This window comes from Myotis lucifugus, unplaced genomic scaffold (genome assembly GCF_000147115.1).
Source record: "Myotis lucifugus unplaced genomic scaffold, Myoluc2.0 scaffold_399, whole genome shotgun sequence".
Taxonomy (NCBI): domain Eukaryota; kingdom Metazoa; phylum Chordata; class Mammalia; order Chiroptera; family Vespertilionidae; genus Myotis; species Myotis lucifugus.
This window is the reverse complement of record NW_005871447.1, coordinates 905,136-929,761: the sequence shown is the minus strand read 5'-3', so window position 1 is coordinate 929,761 and position 24,626 is coordinate 905,136. Positions and strand designations below refer to the sequence as shown.

The following is a 24,626-nucleotide window of genomic DNA, read 5'->3' as shown; positions in this document are numbered from 1 at the left end:
GATTAGAATTTGTTTGGAGATGTTTTTAAAACTGGCCTTTTTTACTTTTAGTAGTATTTGAGATTTAAAATTCTGAGAAACATTGAAATATTTTTTTTTCTTTTTAGATCATCCAATTATGATGGGCTTTGAGCCTCTTGTTAACCAGAGGCTACTTCCACCTACCTTCCCTCGATATGCAAAAATAATTAAAAAGGAAGAAATGGTCAACTATTTTGCAAGATTAATAGATAGAATAAAAACTGTCTGTGAGGTGGTCAATTTAACAAATTTACATTGTATCCTGGTAAGTACAAATCTCTATTCTGGAATATAACTATTCATTTTAGAAATTAAGGAACTAAAGTCTAGAGAAGTTAGGTAATTCATCCAAGTTTTAGAAATGGGAGTTTGAACCCTGGATTCTGTCTTCAAAAGCTTTTAAGTGTGCATGTGCACCAATATTTTTTCATATAAAAAATTGTATCATGGTGTTTGGTAAACTTCATTAATTATTAGTCTTTATATTGTGAATATCTGTCTTTTCATGTCAACAAATACATATATTTCTATATTAATGGCTACATGGCATTCCACAGTAAGCATATATCAGGTGTTTCGTTTTGTTTTCAATCCGTTCATACTGAATTGCATTTAAGTCTTTTTCAGTGTTTTACTATTATAAACAATATTGTGGCAGATATCTTTATAGGTAAATCGTTGTATCAGGTGCTTTCTTTCCCTTTAAGATAAATTCCTAAACAGTGAGGTTGCTGGGTAAAAGAGTATGTACATTTTTAAGTTAACAGTTTTTGGATTAATCTTTTTTATGGATTTAAATACAGAAAAATATACTTTTATTTTGGGAATATTAAAACATTCAGAGGTGGAATTTTGTTAATGGTAAGGTTGTAGTGATATTTATGTTTAGTAGGTAAGTAGAAAATATGCAAAATAATATTCTTGATATTTAGACATAACTACACTAATTTCTTTTGCATGACTCTGCATGCATAATGCATTTGTTCCCCCTCCATGCTGAGATACATAATTCCTAGCTCCATGTCATTACCTCTGTGAAGTCTTCCTTACTGGTTCCAGGTCTCTTCTATACCTGTGTTTTCTGAGATGACAAATTAACCAGTTTACATTCCTAGAATTAAGCAGCAGTTATGGGACATAGTTGATAATCAATGAAGATTTGTGCTTTTGTTTATGTTCTGTCTTAAAATAATTTTATTTTCCCTTCCACTAATTCTTTGTCATTAAAGCCCAGCATAAGTCTTCATTCCTTAGTGAAACTTTCACTGATTATGTCTTTATTACTCCCCTTTGTATTTGTTTACTTTATAATAGTCTGTCCTTAAGAATCATGAATCTTAAAGGTAGAAAAGATTACAGGCATAAGCCAACTCATTTTGTAATTCATTGTAACTTCATTAGATTGGTTAGTGACTTATCTGGATAATAAATAGAGATTTTCTTACTCTTCTGTATCCACTTTTCTGATCCTTAATTGTTACATAGGTACTTATTTGTGTTCACCAGATTAATTGTAGGGTTTTAGAAAAAGAAAAGATCAATGTGAATTGGAATAAGAAAGTGTAATGCAAAAGTTGGAATTTGTATTCTGGCAGGAGATTATGGATTACCTTGTCAGACGGGTGAATGCATAATGAAATACCATAATAGAACGTAGCTGGGGGAACTGCTGGCACTGGACATGAAAAAGAGCCTAGTCAGAGAAAAGTCTGGATCCCTGGAAGACTTGGGACAGAAGAATAGTGGTAGTGGGGCGTGTGGCAGAGGCCAAGAGTAAAGTGAGGAAGGATAAGGGACCAAATGGTCCACTGGATCTGCATAAGAAGCTTGTTATTAGGATAAAGTGCCAGATTATAGAGAATTCGGACATATCAGTAAGATAAAGATAAGCAACAAAATGTAAAATTGGGATAGGACATAAACACACATGTTTAAAAAGCAATAAACATTAAAAATACTCAAACTTAATAGTAATATAAAAAATTTACAATTAGATTGATAAGTAAAATAATATTTTAATGTTGATAAAGGGAAGTAGTCATTCTACTGTACTCCAGTGGCTCTCTCTCTCCAGACTTAAAAATGTACATTCTTTGACCCAGCAAAATGCAGAAAAATATGAAGATGATAAATAGCTACTATCTTATAACCTACAGATGTTAACATTTCAGTGTTGTTGTTGTTTTAAATATATATTTGTATTGATTTCAGAGAGGAAGGGAGAGGGAGAGAGAGCAAGAAACATCAGTAATGAGAGAGAACCATTAATTGGCTGCTTTCTCCACACCCCACATTAGGGATCAAGCCTGAAACCCAGGCATGTGCCCTGACCAGGAATTGAACTCTGACTTCCTGGTTCATAGGTTGATGCTCAAGCACTGAGCCACACCAGCCAGGCTTCAGTGTCTTTCTTATCTTTTTTTCCTATCTGTGTATAAACCCATCTATAGTTTTCTGAGCATATCTTTTGGTCTTCCCCTAGAGTCAAGAACAGTCATTAGGTAATATGAATCCAATTGGCCTACTTACTTGGTATTTATTTATGTGAAGTAGGAAGTAAACCTCTGTCATTAGTTAGTAAATATTACTGTTACTGTTATTTTCATGGTGTACAAATTTAATATGAGTATCCACACAATACTATTATTGGTCAGTTTGTTTTAAAAAATTGAGGCTCTAAAATTATCCAAAATGTTATTGGTACAATTAGACAATTTAGAGAACATCTTTAGCTATTCGTCATATTCTAACTCTGGTAGGATATTATTTCTAGTAAAAATTACACTCTCTCTGCAGATGTTTTTCTGCTTTTATTTAATCCATTATTGACATTACTTTTTCTCTGTTTCTCTCTTAGGATTTTTTCTGTGAGTTTAGTGAACAATCACCTTGTGTTCTTTCAAGATCTCTATTACAAGTAAGTTCCACTTAGTATTGAAAATACTTCTTTAAACATCAAATTATGTGATTGATGGAACAAAAGGTAGATACTTCTTTCTATAGGATATTCCACAGTTAATGTTACATTTTTTAATTAGAAGCATTGATTTAGAGCAGGGGTCCTCAAACTTTTTAAACAGGGGGCCAGTTCACTGTCCCTCAGACCGTTGGAGGGCCAGACTATAGTTTAAAAAAAAACTATGAACAAATTCCTATGCACACTGCACATATCTTATTTTGAAGTAAAAAACAAAATGGGAACAAATACAATATTTGTATTTGCATGTGGCCCGCAGGCCGTAGTTTGAGGACCCCTGACTTAAAGTGTTAGACATTCATCAAGATCATACCCATGCCATAAAATAAACCTCAATTTTAAAACAAAATGATATAAAATATGCACTCTATTTTGGAATTAAATGAGTAATCAGTAACAGAAAGGTAACTGGAAAATTCTCTAAATATTTGGAAATTAGTACATGTCTGAAGAACCCATGGATCAAAAAGGAAATCTTAAATTAGAATGAAAATGAAAATAAAATTAATATGGTAAATTTTTGACCAAGCACAAAGGTAAATCAATAGAGAAATGGTAGTCTTTTTCAACAGGTGGTGCAAATTGGACAGGCACATGGGGGGAAAAATTGACTCAGAATACATCATAAACCTAAATGTAAAATGTGAAACTATAGGACTTTTTAAAAAAAATGATATGAGGAAATCTCTGTGACTTTGGAGAAGGCAGAGAGTGCTCAGATGTGACATTAAAAGCATAATCCTTAAATTGATAAATTTAAAACTTTCTAGTAATTCTGTGGAAGACACTTAAGAAAATGAAGAGCCTCTACAGAGTGGGAGAAAATATTTGTAAATACTGACAGACAAAGGACTTGAATCTAGAACATATAAAGAACTCTATAAGCATAACAATAAAGAAACAGTCCAGTTTTTAAAATGAACAAAAGTTTGAACACTTCAATCTGGTAAAATATTTAACATCATTAATATTACTGACATGCAAATTAAACTGCAATGAAATACTACTATCCACCTTTCAGAATATCTTTTAAAAAAGAATAAGAAAAACAGAATATCAACTGCTTGTAAGGATGTAATGCTGATGGGAATGTGAAGTGCTTCAGATACTTTGGAAAGCAATTGGCACATTCTTATAAAATGAAATATACAAACCCCACTCCTACTTGTTTACCCTAGAGAAGTGGAATCTGATGTTTTGGAAACCTGTATGTGAATATTTACACTGTTTGGTTCATGATCACCAAAAACTGGAAACAACCCAGATGTGTTAGGAAAGCAAGTAAGGTACAATATAATAAATATTAAAGTGCACTGAGGTTGAGGGGAGAAAATTAAATACAAATTATTATTAAATATTTTCTTTTAAATTTAATAATGTACTTTTTAATCTATTGTTTCATCCAATTTTGGAAAGGTTGTATGTATTCCAAAGCATTCATTAGAGATAAAGATTATTGACTAGTTTAATAAGTATAGCCACTTACTATTTCACAATTTATGAAGCCCATTCCTATATATTAGCTCATTTGACATATTTAGACTAGTCAGTTGATTTGAACAATTCGCAATTACTACTTTTGACTTGAAAGACTTTTATTCTCCTGCATCAAATACATCTTAAATAGGGATTAATAAGTAATATCTTGTGGAGACAGTGATTATAAAAATTTTCCACCAACTTTCAATATTTTAATCTCTTTTTACTTTGTGGTATTTTAAAAATTATTCTCATGTCACAGTAATGGCAGCTATAAGTGCAATAGGTCAAGTTTGTGGCAGTATTACTAATATATAACATTTGTTTTAAGACCACTTTCTTGGTGGATAACAAAAAGGTCTTTGGAACTCACCTCATGCAAGACATGGTGAAAGATGCACTTCGGTCTTTTGTCAGTCCTCCAGTGCTTTCCCCAAAGTAAGTATCATAGGAAGTTTTATAACATATGTGTTTCTTTTTTTTCTTTTTTTTTTAAGAAGGAAGGCGATTTTAAACAATTATATCTATGGATAGATATATAGGTAAAGATATATACATTTATTGATTTCAGAGAGGAAAGGAAAGGGAGAAATATCAGTGATGAGAGAGAATCATTCATCAGCTGCCTCCTGCATGCCCCCTTACTGGGGATCAAGCCCACAACCCAGGCATGTGCCCCTGACCGGAATTGAACTGGGACCCTTCAGTCCATAGACTGATGCTCTGTCCACTGAGCCAAACCAGCTAGGGCCCTATGTGTTTCTTATAAGCCCAAATTGCCTGACCATCTCCTTTTTAACCAAGGCATTAAAACTGTTGGAATTAAATATCCATATAAAAAAACAACAAATTTGATCATGTTAAAATAGATTTATGATACATGTTGTTTAGATTTAAACTGAGGTTTTTGTGAAGTTGACATTAGGTCCAGTATAAGAAGAAAAACTTCCAAGGAGTTATCAGAAATTCAGTAAATTGCATTTGACCCTTACTGAGTGCAAAGCACTGTTAGGTGCTTTGGGAAATAATTACAAAAAAAACACACAAGATCAGGTCTATTTTCAATGAGCTGAGTCTAGATAGAAATAGAAAATGCAGATAATTGATTCTTAAATTATGTTCTGACAGTCACTGCCCCCAAAACATGCTGCTATAAGAGGCTGGAAAGTATTTCAGGCAGAAGGAATCATCATTTGATTTGGTATTTTGGAAAATCAGGAGAACTTTCCTTGGCTGAAGGAAGAAAGGAGTCTATTTTGTTTTATTTTTTCTTATTACTCTCCTGAGGATATTTTTCCATTGATTTTTAGAGGGAGTGGAAGGAAGGGGGAGAGACAGAAATATCGATGTAAGAGAGAGAGAGAGAGATCAATTAATTGCCGCCCACATGGCCCCTGACCAAGGCTGGGGATCAAGCCTGCAAACCATGTACATGCTCTTGACCAGAATTGAAACCGGGACCCTTCAGTCTGTGGGCCAAACTATCCACAGCCAAACCAGCTAGGGCAGGAGCCTATTTCTTAACAAAGAAACCAGTATGTATGAAGACTGGGTGTATGAGATTCGTGCACCAGTGGGGTCCCTTGGCCTGGCCTGTGCCCTCTCGCAATTCGGGACCCCTCTGGGAATGTCGGAGAGCCGGTTTGGGCCTGATCCCCACAGACCAGGCTGAGGGACCCCACTGGTACACAAATCTGTGCACTGGGCCTCTAGTATGCATATAAGATCTTTGGTTAATCTTTTCCTGCCCTCCCCCCCTTTCCTCTGATATTCATCAGTCTGTTTCATGTTTCCATGCCTGTGGTTTCTGCTCCTGCATTGAGCATTTGCCTCCTGGTGGTCAGTGCGCGTCATAGCTATCGGACGGTTGGATGGTTGCTTAGGCTTTTATATATATACTAGAGGCCCGGTGCACAAAAATTTGTGAACTCGGGGGGGTGGGGGGCGGTCCCTCAGCCCGGCCTGTGCCCTCTCCCAGTCTGGGACCCCTCGGGGGATGACCACTTGCTGGCTTAGGCCTGCTCCCCGGGGGATTGGGTCTAAGATGGCAATCAGACATCCCTCTGGCAGCCCGGCAGCCCTCGGGGGATGTCCACTTGCCATTGGGGAGCAGACCTAAGCTGCAGTCAGACATCCTTATTGCTGCTGAGGAGGCAGGAGAGGCTCCCACCACCACCGCTGTACTGGCAGCCGTCAGCCTGGCTTGTGGCTGAGCAGAGCTGCCCCATGTGGGAGCTCACTGACCACCAGAGGGCAGCTCCTGCATTGAGCGTCTGCCCCCTGGTGGTCAGTATGTGTCATAGTGACCAGTCATTCCCAGCCCTTCTGCTGTTAGGGTCAGTTTGCATATTACCCTTTTACTATATAGGATAGAGGCCTGGTGCACGGGTGGGGGCCGGCTGGTTTGCCCTGAAGGGTGTCCCGGATCAGGGTGGGGGTCCCACTTGGGTACCTGGCCAGCCTGGGTGAGGGGCTGATGGCTGTTTGCAGCTGGTCACACCCCCTTCAGGGTGGGGGTCCCCACTGGGGTGCCTGGCCAGTCTGGGTGAGGGGCTGAGGGCTGTTTTCAGGCTGGCGGGCGACTGAAGCTCCCAACCTCTCCTTTTTTTCTTTTTTTTTTTTATTCTGGGATTTATTTACCTTCTATAGCTGTCACTGGAGCTGAGAGCCGGCTCCAGCTCTAAGGCCTCTGCTGCTGAAAGGTATCTGGGATTTATTTATCTTCTGTAATTGAAACACTGTTGCAGCTCCAGCTCTGAGGCCTCCACTGCTGAAAGCAGGTATCTGGGTTTTGTTTAGCTTCTATAATTGCAACATTGTTGCATCCGGAGCTCAGAGCTGGGCTGCGGCAGGCGGGGAACCTTGGCTTCCTCCATCACTGGAGCAAGCAAGCCTCCTGTTCGCTTCAGCTGCCTGGCTGCCGGCCGCCATCTTGGTTGGCAGTTAATTTGCATATCGCCCTGATTAGTCAATGGGAAGCGTGTCGGAGGTACGGTTAATTACCATGTTTGTCTATTATTAGATAGGCTAGATAACAGTTAGTGGTTCAGCAACCAATTTCTTGAATAAATCATGCCACATCTCACTTAGAACTTTCTAGTAGCTTTCTTTCTTAGCTTGGATTCCCCAGAAGCAGACCCTGAGACAAAGATTCATGTAAATATAATTATAAAGTGTTCCCAGGAAAACCCAGTAGATTTTTGGGCAAGTGGGACATTAAAGGAAAGAAAGCCTGCACACAAACGTGTGCTCCATGGAGAGTAATTCCTCCGGTTCAGTCCTGTCGGGGAGTTCTGGAGACAGTGTGGGTGACCCCTCAGAGTTGTCCTACTCAGGCAAGGGAACTTGAGAATTTACCCAGACACCTCTCATTTAAGGACTGCTTCTTAACTGGGAGGAAATAAATTCCTAAGCATCCTTGGTGCTGGTTAATATTCATCACTTCACTCACAGTAAAAGCCGCAGTCTATAACTGAGCCTTCGAGGCCCCATATGCTCTGATCTAGACCCCTGATAATGCCTCTCTGACCTCATCTCTTACTTCCCTCCCTGCACCTCCATTCCTTCAGCCACACTGGTTTCCTTACTCCTCCTGGAACATACACGACCTCTCATGGTCTTTACACAGGGATGGGAGTGGAGAACATTTTCCTCAAAAATTCCCAAGGCTGGCCTGGCCCCCTCACTACCTTGAGGTCCATTCAGTTTCACTTCAGTGAGGGCTACCCTGATCCGTCTACTTAAAAAGTCAGCTTCCTAGCCGGTGTGGCACAGTAGTTGAACATTGATTCATGAACCAGGAGATCACGGTTCAATTCCTGGTTATGGCACATGCTCGGGTTGTGGGCTCGATCCCCAGTGAGAGGCATGCAGGAAGCAACCGATCGATGATTCTCTTTTTCTATCTCTCTCTTTCTCTCCCTTTCTCTCAGTGAAATCAATAAAAACATACATTTTTTAAAAAGTGTCATCCTTCTCTTCTTTGCCCCCCAAGGCCTAATACTCCGTTTCTTTCTCTCATTATTTTATGTGCCATCTTGAGCTAAGGCAGGGGTGGGCAAACTTTTTGACTCGAGGGCCACAATGGGTTCTTAAACTGGACCGGAGGGCCGGAACAAAAGCATGGATGGAGTGTTTATGTGAACTAATATAAATTCAAAGTAAACATCATTACATAAAAGGGTACGGTCTTTTTTTTTTTTTTTAGTTTTATTCATTTCAAACGGGCCGTAGTTTGCCCACGGCTGAGCTAAGGAGAAAGGGAGGTAGAGCTTTGGGACTTCACAGAGGAGGAAGGCAATTCACATGGAGATGGAAAAGCAAATGTTTGATAGGTGTTTTGCTGGGCCATCTTTAACAACAGGACACAGAAAGGGCTTTGATTGAACAGACCTTGCCAGGTTCCTCCCTGTCTGCCACACCTAGTTCCTATTAAACTATAGTTATCTCTGATGGTAGTTCCCAAATAGTTTGAGTTTCATGACATGGATATTATCTTACAGGTGCTGCCTATATAATAATCACCAGGCTAAGGATTGTATTGATTCCTTTGTTACTCACTGTGTTCGGGTAAGAACTACAGTTTGGAACGTTGTGATGGATACTTTAAAAATTGTGGGGTGTAATTCCTTTAGTAGCATTAATTTGTGCTATTTTTCCATCTAATATTTCTTATTCATATTCACTACATAGAAAGTTTCTATCTCTTCTGATGCTTGAGTTGATAGCATCATAACCTGTTGTGTTCCTGGCAGGTTATCAGGTACAGAGGCACTTTTGATGCCCTCTTACTACTCCCCTCAGGAACCACAGAAACGGGTTATTACTCCCATCTGGGAAAACAGCAGTCCACATTGTTTTTTGGTGTGTTTTTTAAGTAGACACAAAATCTTTACTTATTTTTGACCTTATAAACTAGGCATATTTGTAACATCCCCAGGCACATATCCTCATACTATCTTAATGAACAGGATTATAGTAAAATTATTAATTTAGATGAGATCAGAAACTTCTTTCAACTCTCAAGGAATTAGGAAAACTTACAACTCTTGTGGTGGATTAAGTTTATTATAAGCCATTCTTATTTAATTACAGTCTCTTTATAGAGAGCTCTTTTTAGTAATTCCAATTACTAAACCACACACACACGCACATATACATATGTGAAGGCAGCATGGTATGGTCAAAAGAGACCAGATTTCATTTTTATCACTAATATTTTGTCATTATCAGGGAGATCACTTTACTTTTCTATAAATTTCCCGATTTTTAAAATGTGCAATGTTAATTCTGCCTCTATACCTCCTAAGAGGATAGACTAGTTAGTGATCAAATGAGATAATCTGTCAAAGTATACCATATTAAAATAATATTATACTTGAATCTTATGATTCATACTTCTTAAATCAGAGCATCCTACTGTTCCTGTCTGTTGCCCAATTAGTGAAATGTTACAGTATTTTATATGAGAACTAGAGGCCCAGTGCATGAATTCATGCACAGGTGGGGTCCGGCTGGCCCAGGCCAATCACGCTGGGCTGGCTAGGGAAAGGGACATGGGAGGTTGGCTGCTGGCCGGCCCCACCCCCAATCGGGGAGGGGGAGCCGGCCAGGGTGAGGGGCCACGGGCCATTGGCCAGCTGGCCCTACCCCCCAGTCGAACTCCTGGTTGAGGGGACAATTTGCATATTAGGCTTTTATTATATAGGACTAGAGGCCCAGTGCATGACATTCATGCACTGGGGGGGGTCTCTCAGCCTGGCCTGTGCCCTCTTCAGAGTGGGCCTAAGCCAGCAGACAGACATCCCCCGAGGGATCCTTAGCACTGCCGCAGAAGCGAGAGAGGCTCCCACTGCCGCCGCTGCGCTCACTAGCCGTGAGCCTGGCTTCTGGCTGAGTGGTGCTCCCCCTGAACAGAACAACTTAGAGTTTATAGTTATTAGCCATTACCAAGTATTATAATTATTAGGCATTCTGGTATATTTAAAGCAGCACAGATGTGTCAGCCTTGAACAGTGCCTTTTGCCTTGAAATAAGCACAAAAGAAACCCCTCTTTAAATTGTGGGATGATATCTGAAGATTAAAGGAAGATATTTTTGTCATATGCAAACAAGTTTCATAAATAGCCACTTTCTTCTAGCTATTGATAAATCCTGGTGTTGAGTTCTTCAAAAACACCTGTGTAAAAATACACATAGGCATGATTCTTATATACACAGTATTTTTTTTCTCCTTAAACTGGATTTTGGAAACTTGGAATGTTAATTTTCTATATTATCAGGAAATTTCATATTGACAGTTAACAAATTTTAATGTGTTGCAGCCTTTCTGTAGTCTTATTCAGATCCATGGGCATAATAGGGCTCGACAGAGAGACAAGCTTGGTCATATTCTTGAGGAATTTGCTACCTTGCAGGATGAGGTAAGAGCCAACAAGTAACCCTTCCTTCTAAAATTCAGCAATTCATATGATTTGAACAAACTTTTAAAACAATTCTTTGGAACAGTATTTTGACTATTTAATTTTTCACTATGGTGAATTCTCTTTTCACTTACAATGTAACAGTTTCATATACCAAAGTAAGAGTTTGCAAAAAGTAACAGAACAAGCCCAGGCCACAGTGACTCAGTGGTTGAGCATCCACTTATGCAGGAGGTCATGGTTCAATTCCTGGTCAGGGCATATATATGCCTGGGTTGCAGGCTTGATCCCCAATAGGGGATGTGCAGGAGGCAGCCAATCAGTGATTCTCTCTCATCAGTGATGTTTCTGTCTCTTTCTCTTTCTCTCTGAAATCAAAAAGATATTTGTATGTTTTTTAAAAGAAACAGAACAATAATTAAAACTGAATTATTTGGTAATCAGGATAAGCTATAAAATATATGTATAACTATAATTTTATAGCAAGTTCACATTAACATAAAAATGTATTACATATTAACCTTAGAGTAAATTTGTGAGCAGCAGCAATATTAATTGAAAATATAACTAAAGACCTAAAATCAATTACTTTTATTTTTGGCCTATTGGATGACTTTTTAGCTTAAAGGACTATTTAGCTAAATGTTATCCATTGTGAAATGAAAAGTTTGGATATAAACTTAACCAAAACTACTTTTGTAAGTATGAGTTCTTTTAGTGGCAAGATTTTCATTTTCTGCTCATGCTGTTTTTAGCTGTTTGTTTTAAATTCTTTCTTTACTTAAAAAGAAAGTAAATATTACAATATTTTATTCTGATAGGCAGAGAAGGTTGATGCGGCTCTTCACACCATGCTGTTGAAACAGGAACCCCAAAGGCAACATTTGGCCTGTTTAGGTACCTGGGTCCTTTACCATAACCTCAGAATTATGATACAGTATCTTCTCAGTGGCTTTGAATTGGAGCTGTACAGCATGCACGAGTACTACTACATATATTGGTAAGTGGGTGGGATAGGAAAGATCTGAGAGAGCATCTGTAGAATATAATTTTAGGGTACTTTTTTCATTTGTGTATTTTAATTTTAGCTGTGAGACAATTGGAAGAGCTCTTATCTATTTATAAGGGGAAAAAATAATACACATTTTGGCCTAATTTCAGTGATGCTGGTTGCTACTGGCTATGTATTATACTTATCGGAATTAAAGTTCAAAATTTGAACCAGATCATTCTTCTGAGAAGAAATCAAGGCTGAGATTATCATTTGCAAACTGCATCCCTGAGGACTTGTTTCAGGTGGTTTAAAGAAGCTGATGAGAGATGATCCTCAACAGAGTAGTTCTCTGCTTTCACTTAGAGATAACAAAAGCTAGTAAGAGGATGCTTGAGAATATTTTAGGCATGGAAAAACTATCATAGAATAAAATGAATTTCAGCCAGGGACAAAGTCACTCCTTGTTTATCCCAGCTTGGCTTTTGGTCTGTGCTCATGCCTGGTTCATGTTCTGGACACATTGGGGGGGGGGGGGGGGCGGGAAAAAGAGAGAAAATTGTGAGCTAATGAATTGAGTCATCTTAAATCTTTTTCTTAGTCTGGCAAATTGTGTAGTAATTTTTAAATAATAATAATCTATTATTGCTCATCACAAACAACTAAGTTTAGTATATTAACTCTTAATATAGTTCATCTTTTTAACTCATTCAGATTATTTTATTTGTAATTAAGATAGTGTATATTCCTTGGAGTAACTCTATGAAGGAATGAAAGTAATTCTCTTCCATGCAGTTGACATAGTTTTTTTTTATCATGGCGCTAAGGGTTCTTTAACGGAAAGCTCTTGACTATGAAAATTAAATTTGAGCATCAACTATAGTGATATGAGAAAAATATTATTTAGTATATTCTCCAACATTTCAATAGATAACTCTTACCAAAAGGTCTTGGTATAGATACTTGGGTTACATTAGCAGACAAGATGGTTTATAGGAGAAAATGCTCAAGTTCTTTGTGGTTTGAGGTAGCTGATTAGAAGCTTTTGTGCTCTTGGCTTGGACTTACTTGCTTTCTTTTGTAATTAATGGGGGGAAAAAATTTAATAGGTTGAGGTGAACGTGTCCTGATACAGTAAAACCAATGTAATGGGCATTAATTCAATTTACATATACACATCATTATCAAGAAATCTTTTGTAAAGTTGTAAAACGCATGTTGTTGTAGGAAATTAAAGAAATTTTCCAGTATTGTGTGGCAACATAGATGGCTACAAGAAACGGAAAGTTAATTACTTGTAATGCTGATTTCTAATCTAATTGATCTGATCTAAGATCTATCAATTATCTAATTGGATAACCTATTTTTAAAAGACTTTTTTAGCATTATGAAAAATATCTCCTTATCAGTATTAATACATGTGTTGATAAAGCTATCTCATTTAGACACCCACTGTTAACTAACATTTTTATTCTATAAGGTATCTGTCTGAATTCCTTTATGCATGGTTGATGTCGACATTAAGTCGTGCTGATGGCTCTCAAATGGCAGAGGAACGGATAATGGAAGAGCAGCAGAAGGGCCGTAGCAGTAAAAAGACAAAGAAAAAGAAGAAAGGTGCCGTGGATTATTTTTAAACTTAAGAAATAAATAATATTGGAGACACTTCTGTCCCTTGTAATGGGTGAATTAGTCATAATATTTTAATTCTCATCTTCTCTTCAGAAGTATAAGAAAAAGCGTCCCAATATTAGTGACACAAGGCTTTTTGGTTCCTTTCTTTGCAATTCCATGTGTCAGAGGACCTTAGGAAAAGAAGTAGCACATAGACCATGCAAGCAATTTAGTTAAGGCGCAAGACAGCAGGTCTCTGATCTTTGGACAGAAGGCTGGCAGCTCAGGAGAGAGGCAGATCTGGAGCTATGCTCTTAGAGTCAGCACAGGATAACTAGCACCTTGGCACACCACTCAGGGACCATGAGGAGAAAGAAGTGTTTCAAAGGAACTGTCTCATTAGTCACTAGTGACTAGTGGAAGGGTACAGATATTGCTACAATCATTACAAAATATTTCTTCATATTTCCATCAGATTTTAACAGTTTGGGTGGGCTATTAAATGACGGTTCATGGGTTTCTTCTTTAAGAAGTCTCTTAACTACGTGTGGTGCCAGGTGGGTACTGGAAATATGGGGAGAACTCTGTAAAGTATATGATTGTCTAACCACTATGCTATACACAGGCAACTAATACAACATAACTTTGAACATAAACTGTAATTGAAAAATAAAAATTAAAAAAGAAACATCATTTACCACAGCATTTGGGACTAAACATATCATATTACATATAGAAAAAAACACGTTAAATCTCTATCTGACGAATTCAGAAGTTAAAATTACTTTAGAATTCTTTGGTATTAACCATTCAAGGAACATAATTTTTATTTAGTCTTTAAGTTATATTTTACTATTTGTAGTTTTGGACCATAAAATAAAATGTAGCCTGTAGGAACAAACTATTCAAAATTTTAATTTAGTAAACATGGAAGATTTTTCAAAAATTAGATTTTCTCCTGCAGTAATGCAAGAGGAAGGTGAAGAGTACAGGTGATTTTCCTTCTAATTACAGTTCGCCCTTTGAGCCGAGAAATCACAATGAGCCAGGCCTATCAGAACATGTGTGCTGGAATGTTTAAAGTAAGTTGTTGAAAATAGAATTCTTTTTGCTTTTTAACTACACTGCTATCATGTAGTTTAGTTAAAATTAACTCTGATTTTTTCCAGGTTCTAATTTCACCTATGTTAAACATCTGCTTGAAACCTTTTTTCCAAGTCTAGTTGTTTTCATTGAGTTGTTTACCAAATATTTGAGCCCATGTTATGCCAGATATCTTATACTGAATACCTTGCAGAATACCAAGTCTAATCAGATGTGATCCTTGTCTCAGGTGCCTTATTAATGACAGGCCAGGTGACGTGTGTGACACAGATCATCAGAGAAGGAAGAGTTTACTTCTGATTGATGATCAGCAAAGGTTTCTTGAAAGAGATGGGGTTTGGATCTTCTAGGGGTGTATTAGGAAAGGGATGGGCTCCACAATCAATGGCTTAAGCAAACACAGGCATTTTCAAGGAGGTGGAGTGAGTACTGAGTCCTAACTTTATTGGTAACACATTAAAATATATAGAACATGGACTCCTTTTCTTATAAAAATTTATATGCCTACATGTTTCTTCAGAAACTTTTACTTGAAGCTTCCAAAGCTATTGTAAAGCATGAAGCATGGGAAAATAATGTGCATATGGTATAATTTCACTGGGAAAAATAGTAATATCAACACTAGGCCTTGAAAACCTTTCTATTAAAGATGACACATGACATAAAAGTAAACACTAAAGCCAGTTTTTCTCTTCCTGTTTCTGAGCCTTAAGTTGTTTTAGATATCTGTAAATAGTTGTTTCTTGTTTTCTATTCTGAATTAATGAGAATGTTTACTTTTTCATATTGATATATATTTCCTCATTCTCTTTTTTCCTGTAGACCATGGTAGCATTTGACATGGATGGCAAAGTACGAAAACCCAAGTTTGAGCTTGATAGTGAACAAGTTCGGTATGAGCACAGATTTGCTCCATTCAACAGCGTAATGACACCACCCCCAGTACACTATCTGCAGTTCAAGGTGAACCTGCTCACTAAAGTCACTGTAAAATATTTAGTCTTAGGTCTTCTTAGAGATGTTTGTACCTAGCCACTTTGTTAAAATACTAAAATCAGACTGTTGTTGGACTAATGGGACAGAGTAAGAAAATGGCAATTTAAATAATGTCAAAATTATTTGGCTTTTTTGGGATACTATTATCATGTTTAACATTTATTTAAGAATGAGAATAATATGAGGCAGTATTTGAAGGTTGAGAATTTAATATTACCTAGGAAAAAATAGGGACATGCTGAGTGTTTGCTTAGGTGTCTATATAGGAATGGATAGTCAATGTAGAATTCTTTAATTTAAAAAGGTTTTTAGAGTTGTTCATATTAAACATGTTTTGAATAATAGTGTTTCCCCCTTTAGGAAATGTCTGACCTCAATAAATACAGCCCTCCCCCCCAGTCTCCAGAACTGTACGTGGCAGCTAGCAAGCACTTCCAGCAGGCCAAAATGATCCTGGAGAACCTCCCGAACCCCGACCACGAGGTAAGGCTCAGTTTCAGTGACTCTACAGGGAGAGACTGGTTGGGAGTACAAATCTTACCACTGAACAACAGTTTAAGTGTCAAAGTGAACTTCATGGTATTCATAAATGAAGCCTGTCATGTTTCTGCCCTGGATTTCAAATGGCTTTCTTAACCTAACCTTGTCAGACTTAAAATTATTTGATGAGAGGTGATGTAAATACCTCCTATGGGTAAATTTAGAAATCAATGCAAGGAGAAATTATGAGTTAGAGCTGTGAAGAAGAGAAATAAGATCTGGCTTGTTAGAAATGTTAATGTTTAAAATATTTTAACGTATAGTTTACTATATTCAAATACAATCACTTAAATCTTAAATCTGAAAAATGATCTGGTTAGTTATCACAGGAAGTGAAAACCACCTTATCCCCTTGACCATATAAAATAAAGACTCTTGTTTTTGATGACTTTATTTTAAAATACCATTTTACAGAGCTTGTACATATTAAGTTTCAGGTTTTCATAATTTTCACAATTTGCTATATACCTACTTTTATTGAAATGCATTTCTTCTGTAAAATGAGTTACCTGTATCATACACCATTTGCGGGGAGTATATCTCGGTACAACCTCCATGGAAGGGTAGCTCAGCAGTTCTACTTCTTAGGGTTTTTCTACAGATACATGTGCACATGTGGAAAGTAAGGGAAGTGACAAATATACAAGAGTATTCATCACAGCAGGATTTCTAATAGCAAGAAAATGAAGGAAGTAGTGTTCTTCAACAGGGGACTGTAAAATAACTTAAGACACGTCATACCATGAAATACTATGCAGCTTTTGAAAGGACAAGGAAGACCTTTATGCACTGTAATGGAACATTCTTTAGAATACAAGAAGTTTAAAAGGCAAGGTAGTAAACTATATAGTATGTTGCCATTTTAGTCAAAAGGGGCAAGTATTATATAATATATATAATACTTCTGGAAAGATAATAGAAATTAGAATAACAGTGTGTGCTTCTTGAGAGGGAGTGTCAGGGAACAGGGATGGAAAGGAGACACTTTTTTAATCACATACTAGTATAATGATGTAATAAAAAGGGGGGGTATAAAAATTAGAGGAAGGTACCTATAATAAAAAACAGCCTATTTCTTTTACTAGTAGTGGACTTCACTTATTCAAGTATTTCCTTAGTGCCTCCTATGCCTCCGGCACTGTGGTAGATTCCAACAGTGAAAAAGGGACAAAAATCCCAGCCCTCCTGTGTTGAGGAGAGTGGTGGGTTGCAGACAATAAGTAAATAAATGAAAAGATAAGTAAAATAGTATATTAGGTCATAAGTATTATGAAGAAAAAATCAAGCTAGGAATGGGATAGTGACTGCTTCAGGAGATAAGAGGAAGAGAAGGTGAGGCATTTTTTAATAAGGTGGCCTTTGAGCAAATCCTGGAAGGTGAAGCAGCAAATCATGTGGCCAGGTAGGGATGGAGCCTTCTAGGCAGTGGGGTCCGTGTGTGTAAAGGTGTGGTGAGGCAGGAGTGTGCCTGGAGTATTTAAAGAACAGCCAAGGACTGATGTTCTTCAAGGGGCAAACAAGGGGTGAGTTGTTAGAGGGTTTCAAACAGAGGAGTGACCAGATCTGTGTTCAAAGGATCATTGTGGTCACTTGGCTGAAAATAGACTGTAGTGGGGCCAGCAGAAGCAGGGGAGCCAGGTAGTGGGCCACAGCAGTATCCCGGGTGAGAGTTGGTGGCGACAGTGGAGGTGATCAGAAGTGATCGCGTTCTCTATGTATTTTAAGGTCAAGCCTGCAGAGTTGGTTGATGGATTGGATATGGAGTCAAGGATGACTCCAAGGTTTTTGGCCTGAACACCTGATGGATGGAGTTATATGAGGAAGATGCAGGTGGAGCAGGCGGTGAGGCAGAGCTGGGAGTTGAGCTGTTTTGGACACCCCACCTAAATGGAGCTGTCATCAGGGCAGGTGGCTGTGTGATCTGGAGCTGAGGAGAAGTGTTTCTTAAAGTTATAGTGAAGTGTGTTTCCTGAGGGGTCAGCAAGATGATGACGGAACTTTTTCCTTCAAGTTGCAGTGACACTTTTTAGACAGTGATAGAAATAACAGTTAACACTTACAGGATACTTACTACCTGTGAGGCCTGGTTCTCAGGTCATAATATAAATGAACTCATTTAATCTTTACAACAGATCCTGGTGGGATAGGGAAAATTATCCCCATTTTTACAGGTAAAGAAACTGAGGAAGAGAGGTTAGAGACCTTGCCAGAGATTTCATAGCTAGTAAGTGGCAAAGCTAGGATCTGTAAGCAGACAGCCTAACTCGAGTCCATGGCCCCCTCCATGGTGTTGTCTTTGCAGCTCAATGTTCTTTTGTTTTCATAAGAGCAAGCTACGGTAGCCCTTTGATGTTTTCAGAGTTGACTAAAATAGGATTCTGTGTTACTAAAAGAAATCTTTTTTTTTTTAATATTTTATTGATTTTTTACATAGAGGAAGGGAGAGGGATAGTTAGAAACATCGATGAGAGAGAAACATTCATCAGCTGCCTCCTGCACACCCACTACTGGGGATGTGCCCACAACCAAGGTACATGCCCTTGACTGGAATCGAAACTGGAACCCTTCAGTCCACAGGCTGACGCTCTATCCACCGAGCCAAACCGGTTAGGGCAAAGAAATCTATTTTTAAATTGCCTATATTTAATAAAGTATCAACACTTAAATGTGCAAAGTTCCTATTAGTATCTATAACATTAAGACATTTTGATTGTAAATTTCATGTTTTGATAGCTTAATGTTGCTCATTGTTTAGGTCAATAGAATTTTAAAGGTTGCCAAACCCAATTTTGTGGTTATGAAGTTACTGGCAGGAGGACACAAAAAGGAATCTAAGGTAAGTTAAGTACATTGTGGGAAAAATAAATGGTCCTAAATTATCATAGAACTTCACTTTTTTCAATAAGGTGTTTCATTTCAAAAAAATTAAGCACTCAAAAGGATCAGAAGCAGGAAAAAGAAAATAGACTAGAGCTTGCCCTTTTGACTTGAAACATAGGTTCTGTTAACTTAAAATTTCAAAAGTCTGCCTTTTCATTCCCCTATTCCCACTCTGCAAATTTACTGGATGACTTGGGATTAAAAAAAAGAAAATGTGTATACATACATAATGGGAGAGGTATTTAAAAAGTCTTTAGAAATGGATGCTTCAATAATAAGATATTTTTAATGGTTCAGGAGATGGATGCTTCCTTGGTAATATTTTATCATCAGTGCTATGTAAATATTCAACAGAGGTTCTGCATCTCGTTGGAAGCCAACCACTGAAGCATTTGCGGTGGCATCTGCCCATTATATGTACTGCTATTTGTTTACTCCCATTGTTTTTCTATCTCCTCTCCTGCCTGGCTTTACCAGTGACTCTCATGTAATTGCTCAGTACTATCATTGACCCTGGAACTAAAAAATTTGCTGACCCATGACTTTTTCCTGTATTTTAAGTCCATTTTCCTTTAACTATTCTCAAAAGATAGATGTCAGCTTGTTTTCTAGTGATCTTCATAAATCCAGGTTAGTTTCTTAGTTTTTTGCTATTTAACCAGCTTTTTAAAAATCTCCCTTGTACTGCCTTGTCTTTAACAATACTCTAAAAAATAATCTAAAAAATAATCTTTGTTTACTGTCTAAATATTTGTTAGGTACATTTGACTTTCTGATTTTTCTTTACAGGTTCCTCCTGAATTTGATTTCTCTGCTCACAAATATTTTCCTGTTGTGAAACTTGTTTGAGACTGACAGGTGACCATAAAAGGGTAAAATCTACTTTCAGATTCTACTTTTTAGGACCCACCCATCAGTCTTACCATATAACATGAAGTGAAATGGATTTCTTGGATAACCACCCATTATAAGGAATTCTTTTAATTTGACAGCCTTATATGATGTGAATGAAAACTGCTGTTTTAAAGTGGTTTATTATGTCCGTGGATGAAACTGATGTTGTTGAATGCATTGATGAACGTTATATGGTCTTATTACAGATTTAATCATAAATCATTTTTTATGAATGACTGAGTGAAAATAGTGTTTGTAAAGGTAAATAAATTTGACCAAAATGTATTACTGGAGATAAAAAAATAGTACTTTGTTGGTACATGTTAAGAGCTGAAGGTGTTTACTCTTTAACATTTGAGTAATTGAAACAACTTATCTAAAAGATGTTTCAAATCAAGTGATTTAGGCAAAATACATTTGAACGGGGCCTAGTCTAAGCTATGTAGGGAGGCTATTATATGGGCATTATGATTCCATGTCATGACATTAAATTATATACCTGTAAGAATGTAGATGTTTTTAAAAATGTCCTTAACTATTACTTTGGTACTTTTAAAAGATTAAAGTTTAGGCCAAGCCCCTTAAAAGTACTTAGCACTTTCAGTTGTAATTTAAATAGTTGTTTCTATCTTCCCAACTGTAGTATAAGCTTGAGGAAAGTGACAATCTTTCTAGAACCTGCTCATTCAATTAATGGAATATGGAATTTTTAAATGTGGCATTGAGCTATTCTGGGGTAAACTGAGAAGGTAAAAAAGGTCACTAGGGCAATAGGTTGACTGCCTTTTTTTAGTAAAAGAAACACTGATGGTGGGAACAGGATGGATAGAAGGGCAGAGAAATTTGGAGTAGCAAGTTGGGGTCTGGTCCTTGCATTTAAACAGTTTGCTTCAGCAGATAAAAGTTGATTCATTTGTCGGGTATTTACAAATCAATCCAAGCACACAAGTTGGTATATCAGATACATCCAAATCATAAGGAGAGTAGGGAATCAGAACTGGTTGCTTTTGCTTATAATAAGGAGCCATAAAATAAAACTTGAGATGACTGAATATTTGTGTCATCCTACAGCTGCCCAAAGAGTTTTAAAATTGATTTTGAAGAGATGAAATGACCTGAGATACTGAACCAGAAAGAGTATAAGGTTTTTTTCCTGTAGTCCTCTGCTAATAATGCCTTCCATTTAAGAAGAGAATTTATCTGCTTTTGGAGGATCATGTAAAGTTATTGCACAACTCTGAAACCTTCTGTCTACAATTCAAACATTAAGCCAAGCTTAAAGGAAGGTGTTGTACTTCGTTTTGATCACAGATATGTCATCTGTTGAGTCCTAGAATAATTTTGTAATGAGCCTATCTCAAAAACCAGAGCAGGATTGTCCTTTACAGGAAAACAAACAAAAAAACAACCCTGTCAGTTGTAGGCTGCTGGTTGAAATCACAGAACTACTTTTTTAAATGGTACAAAAATGTTAAATGTTGATGATACAGCAGCTTTTTTGGAGAGAGAGTGAAAATGTTGAGGTGACTATTTAAATGTGAACTTAAATTCTGGATAAAGGCAGATGTGGCACATCACCCTGGAGGTTCCATCACTGTCATTCACTACAGTTTTCAGAGACATTTTAGTAAGAAGCAAGCTACCAACACAGACTCTGGCTTACCTCTTACAGCCAAATGGGTTTTCATCTTAATTCCCATGTGTTTAACATTCATACAAAAAGCCATCTATTCATTTAAATGTTTCTAACAGGCAACTTTCAGTTAATATGAAAAGTAGGTCATCTAGGTCATCGCTGATCAATCACAATCATTTATTTGGACTTAAGAGTAAAATATTTACTAAGCACCCAGCATAGTACTAGAATCTCTAGGGGTGTAAATTATATTGGCAACTTATATTCAATGTCACTCAGTTCACGAGTAAGAATAGAAAATAAGCATTTGTCTCAATTGATTAGGGCCTTGGTTTGTAAAACCCATTATATGAAGTGTATAGTTTAAAGATAATATCAAAAGCCAGTTAACTTTTCCCAGAGATGCACACCAGTGAGATTAAAGCCTTTCAGTTGTGTGTGTTTTAAGTGCATGGGAAGATACGTATTTTAGAATAATCTTTCAGTGTATACATTATCAGAATTTTACAAACCAGTTTTTAAGGAACAGTGGCTTAGTACACTTTAAGAAAGTGTTGCTCGCTGAGCTGAGAAATAGCATACAAACAAACATTTAAATACACAATCAAAATAAACTTTTCCCAACTTTCAGGCACTAATGAACATTTTCAACATCTAAGCTAATATGTGCAAAAAGGAAGTTAATATAACCCAGTTAATAGAACCTCTGCCATTAAAAAATTTTTCTAAAATCCATTTCAAAGACAAGTGTTAGAATAACTATTTGTAGTTAATAATCTTTTAGGCTAAAACATAATGGTAGTAAAACTAACCACCAGGACCATGAATTCACAATTTTCTTCACCATGCCAGGTTCTATGAATGGATAACCAGCAATTACCAATTAAAACAATCATGCTAATTATCTAGTTATTTAATGACGACGTACTGACTTAACAGGGAGAGGTTTATTTCTCAAGCTTCATCACACAAAAGTACACACTAGGTGTGTGCTGTGATTAGATTCCTCGGGAAATCTAAGTCTAATCCAAGGTTGCTTAGAATCTCCACCTGCAGTCTGATCTGCAGGAGAAAAGATAAAACGATTCATCTTTCCTGCCCACACACCATTTGAGAATAGAGAGGGCAGGTGTCAATTAGTTGATGCCAATTAGAGATAAGAATAACTGCTGATTTAATTTGGATGCTTATTACACAGGTGTGTGTTTAGTTTTTTAACAGCCATAATACCTCTAAATTGTGCTTCGGGCTAGGTGCTTGTGATCCCACAGGAAGCCAGTAATAATAAAGCATGACTGCCTGGAGAAACCACGCAGGGCACACCCCCTAAAGCAGTGGTTCTCAACCTTGGCTGCACATTAGAATCACCTGGGAATCTTTTTAAAACCCTGATTTCTGGGCCTCATCCTCTGGAAATTCTGTTTCTTTGTTATGGGGTGGGGCCACAACATTAGTAACAAAGAAACAATTTCCGGAGGTTGAGGCCCAGAAATCAGGATTTTAAAAAGATTTCCAGGTGATTCTAATGTGCAGCCAAGGTTGAGAACCACTGCCCTAAAGGAATGGCCTTGATGCCTCTGTAAATGAAGATGAAATCATCACGGGTTACTTTTTATTTATATTGATATCTCGTCTCCACAACTTAAAAGCTGGTTCTTTAGCGATCAAATAAGGGATGAAAGGAAAACTGAAAGTTTTAAAAGCTGGACTAACAGTATTTCATTTCTCAGCAACTCTGTGCACACTAACTAAACATGAGATGAATTAACTATTTGGGAAATCAAGCCTAAGACTAAGGGAGGTGGGACAAGGACTTAGATAAAATCTTATAGAGCTCCTTTTATACTCTTAGATGCCTTTTCTGGGTGGAAAAGTTCAGTCTTTGCAATTAGGTAAAAGGGAATTATACATGAAGAACATCCAAGTTGTAGAGCTTAACCTGAAGGCAAAGCAGGTGCTGCCTCAGTGACTGCCAGGGGCACAGCTAGTCACCCTGGGTGTGAGGCCAAGTTATGCTCCAACTCCTCTGGGCCAGTTTCCTCTCAAAACAAGGGAGTCCCACCAGATGACCCAAGGAGACTGCATCTCAATCCTGTAACTCCAAATATATTTTAGTGAGCGCACCACCCACTTAACTGCTTAGAGAGCCTCACTGAAAGCCATTGGTGTGGTTTTGCCAGTTATTCACAAGTGGCAAAAGCCTATTTTCCTGAAATATTAAGGATCAACTAAAACCAAAACTATTATCAATGTAAATTATGATTAGTCATTTTCAAATGAACATTAACTTTTGATTTTTAAATCAGTTTTGATAGGCATTTACCACAAGCTAAATATGTAAACTATGACACAATGCCATTTCTCTTCCCTTTCTAATATTTCCCAACTTATAACAGTATACTGTTCAACACCAACTTTCTCTTTTCCTCCAGCAAAGTAGGCAGTTTGTCCACAACAAACCCTCCCCATGGTGCTGTGTCGCCCTCGGGCACCCGGGTCACCTCTGCTCTGGCCCCTGTTGTGTCAAGTCTAATCCACTCATAGCTTTTTTTGGTGATGCCCACTCATTACAGAAGATCCTGCTTTGCCTACAAACATTAGCAAAGTAAGTACAGATCACCAGTTTTCACATTAGAAGCCACTTAACATTAACAACAAGGGCTATTATACAAGTGGTCATTAAAAATTCTCCCACAAACACCTTGGTGTTTAAACGTGTTTACAATGCTGTCAGTAGTGTTAGTAGTCAGTGCTCCAGGCCTCTGAGTGCCAGAACCAGGAATGAGCACAGGAGAGCAGAAACCCGTAATCCAGTGCTGACCAGGGAGAACAGAAATGACAGGCTGGTGCCCTCACTTGCCACCGCATTTGGAGAAGAGAATAACTCCAGAAGGAACCAAGAAGAGGTGGGGTTGTGTTTTTGTTTGTTTTTTTACGTGCAGCAGGCCTCTCCTTCGCACCAGAAGATGGACTCTTCCTGTGGATTTTATTTTAAACACAGGGAGATCCAGGATGGTAAGTGCCACTGTTGCTATCCTGGAGAAGTTGTGTTCTATTTTTGGTGTTGATCTT

General features: G+C 37.6%; 1 protein-coding gene and 1 pseudogene across 15 annotated transcripts in view; both read left to right on the top strand.

Moving 5' to 3' along the window:
* The window catches only part of NAA35 (N(alpha)-acetyltransferase 35, NatC auxiliary subunit), a 47,196-nt gene extending 26,773 nt beyond the window's left edge, over positions 1-20,423 (top strand). For 5 of the 15 annotated variants that reach the window (XM_023743537.1, XM_014467491.2, XM_023743538.1 and 2 more), the window contains exons 12-23: positions 108-286; positions 2,879-2,938; positions 4,809-4,915; positions 8,980-9,046; positions 10,801-10,899; positions 11,721-11,899; positions 13,371-13,507; positions 14,519-14,586; positions 15,431-15,571; positions 15,965-16,087; positions 18,900-18,980; positions 19,814-19,879. In XM_023743537.1, the coding sequence (XP_023599305.1) occupies positions 108-286; positions 2,879-2,938; positions 4,809-4,915; positions 8,980-9,046; positions 10,801-10,899; positions 11,721-11,899; positions 13,371-13,507; positions 14,519-14,586; positions 15,431-15,571; positions 15,965-16,087; positions 18,900-18,980; positions 19,814-19,873 (1,301 nt within the window). In that variant the 3' untranslated portion in view covers positions 19,874-19,879. Of the gene's footprint in view, positions 1-107; positions 287-2,878; positions 2,939-4,808; positions 4,916-8,979; positions 9,047-10,800; positions 10,900-11,720; positions 11,900-13,370; positions 13,508-14,518; positions 14,587-15,430; positions 15,572-15,964; positions 16,088-18,899; positions 19,029-19,813 lie in introns of those variants that run through there. The other 10 variants (XM_023743541.1, XM_014467490.2, XM_023743546.1 and 7 more) reach the window with 6 other exon arrangements.
* Positions 12,291-12,416, top strand: LOC111823120 (annotated as a pseudogene).
* Positions 20,424-24,626: the final 4,203 nt, after the last annotated feature.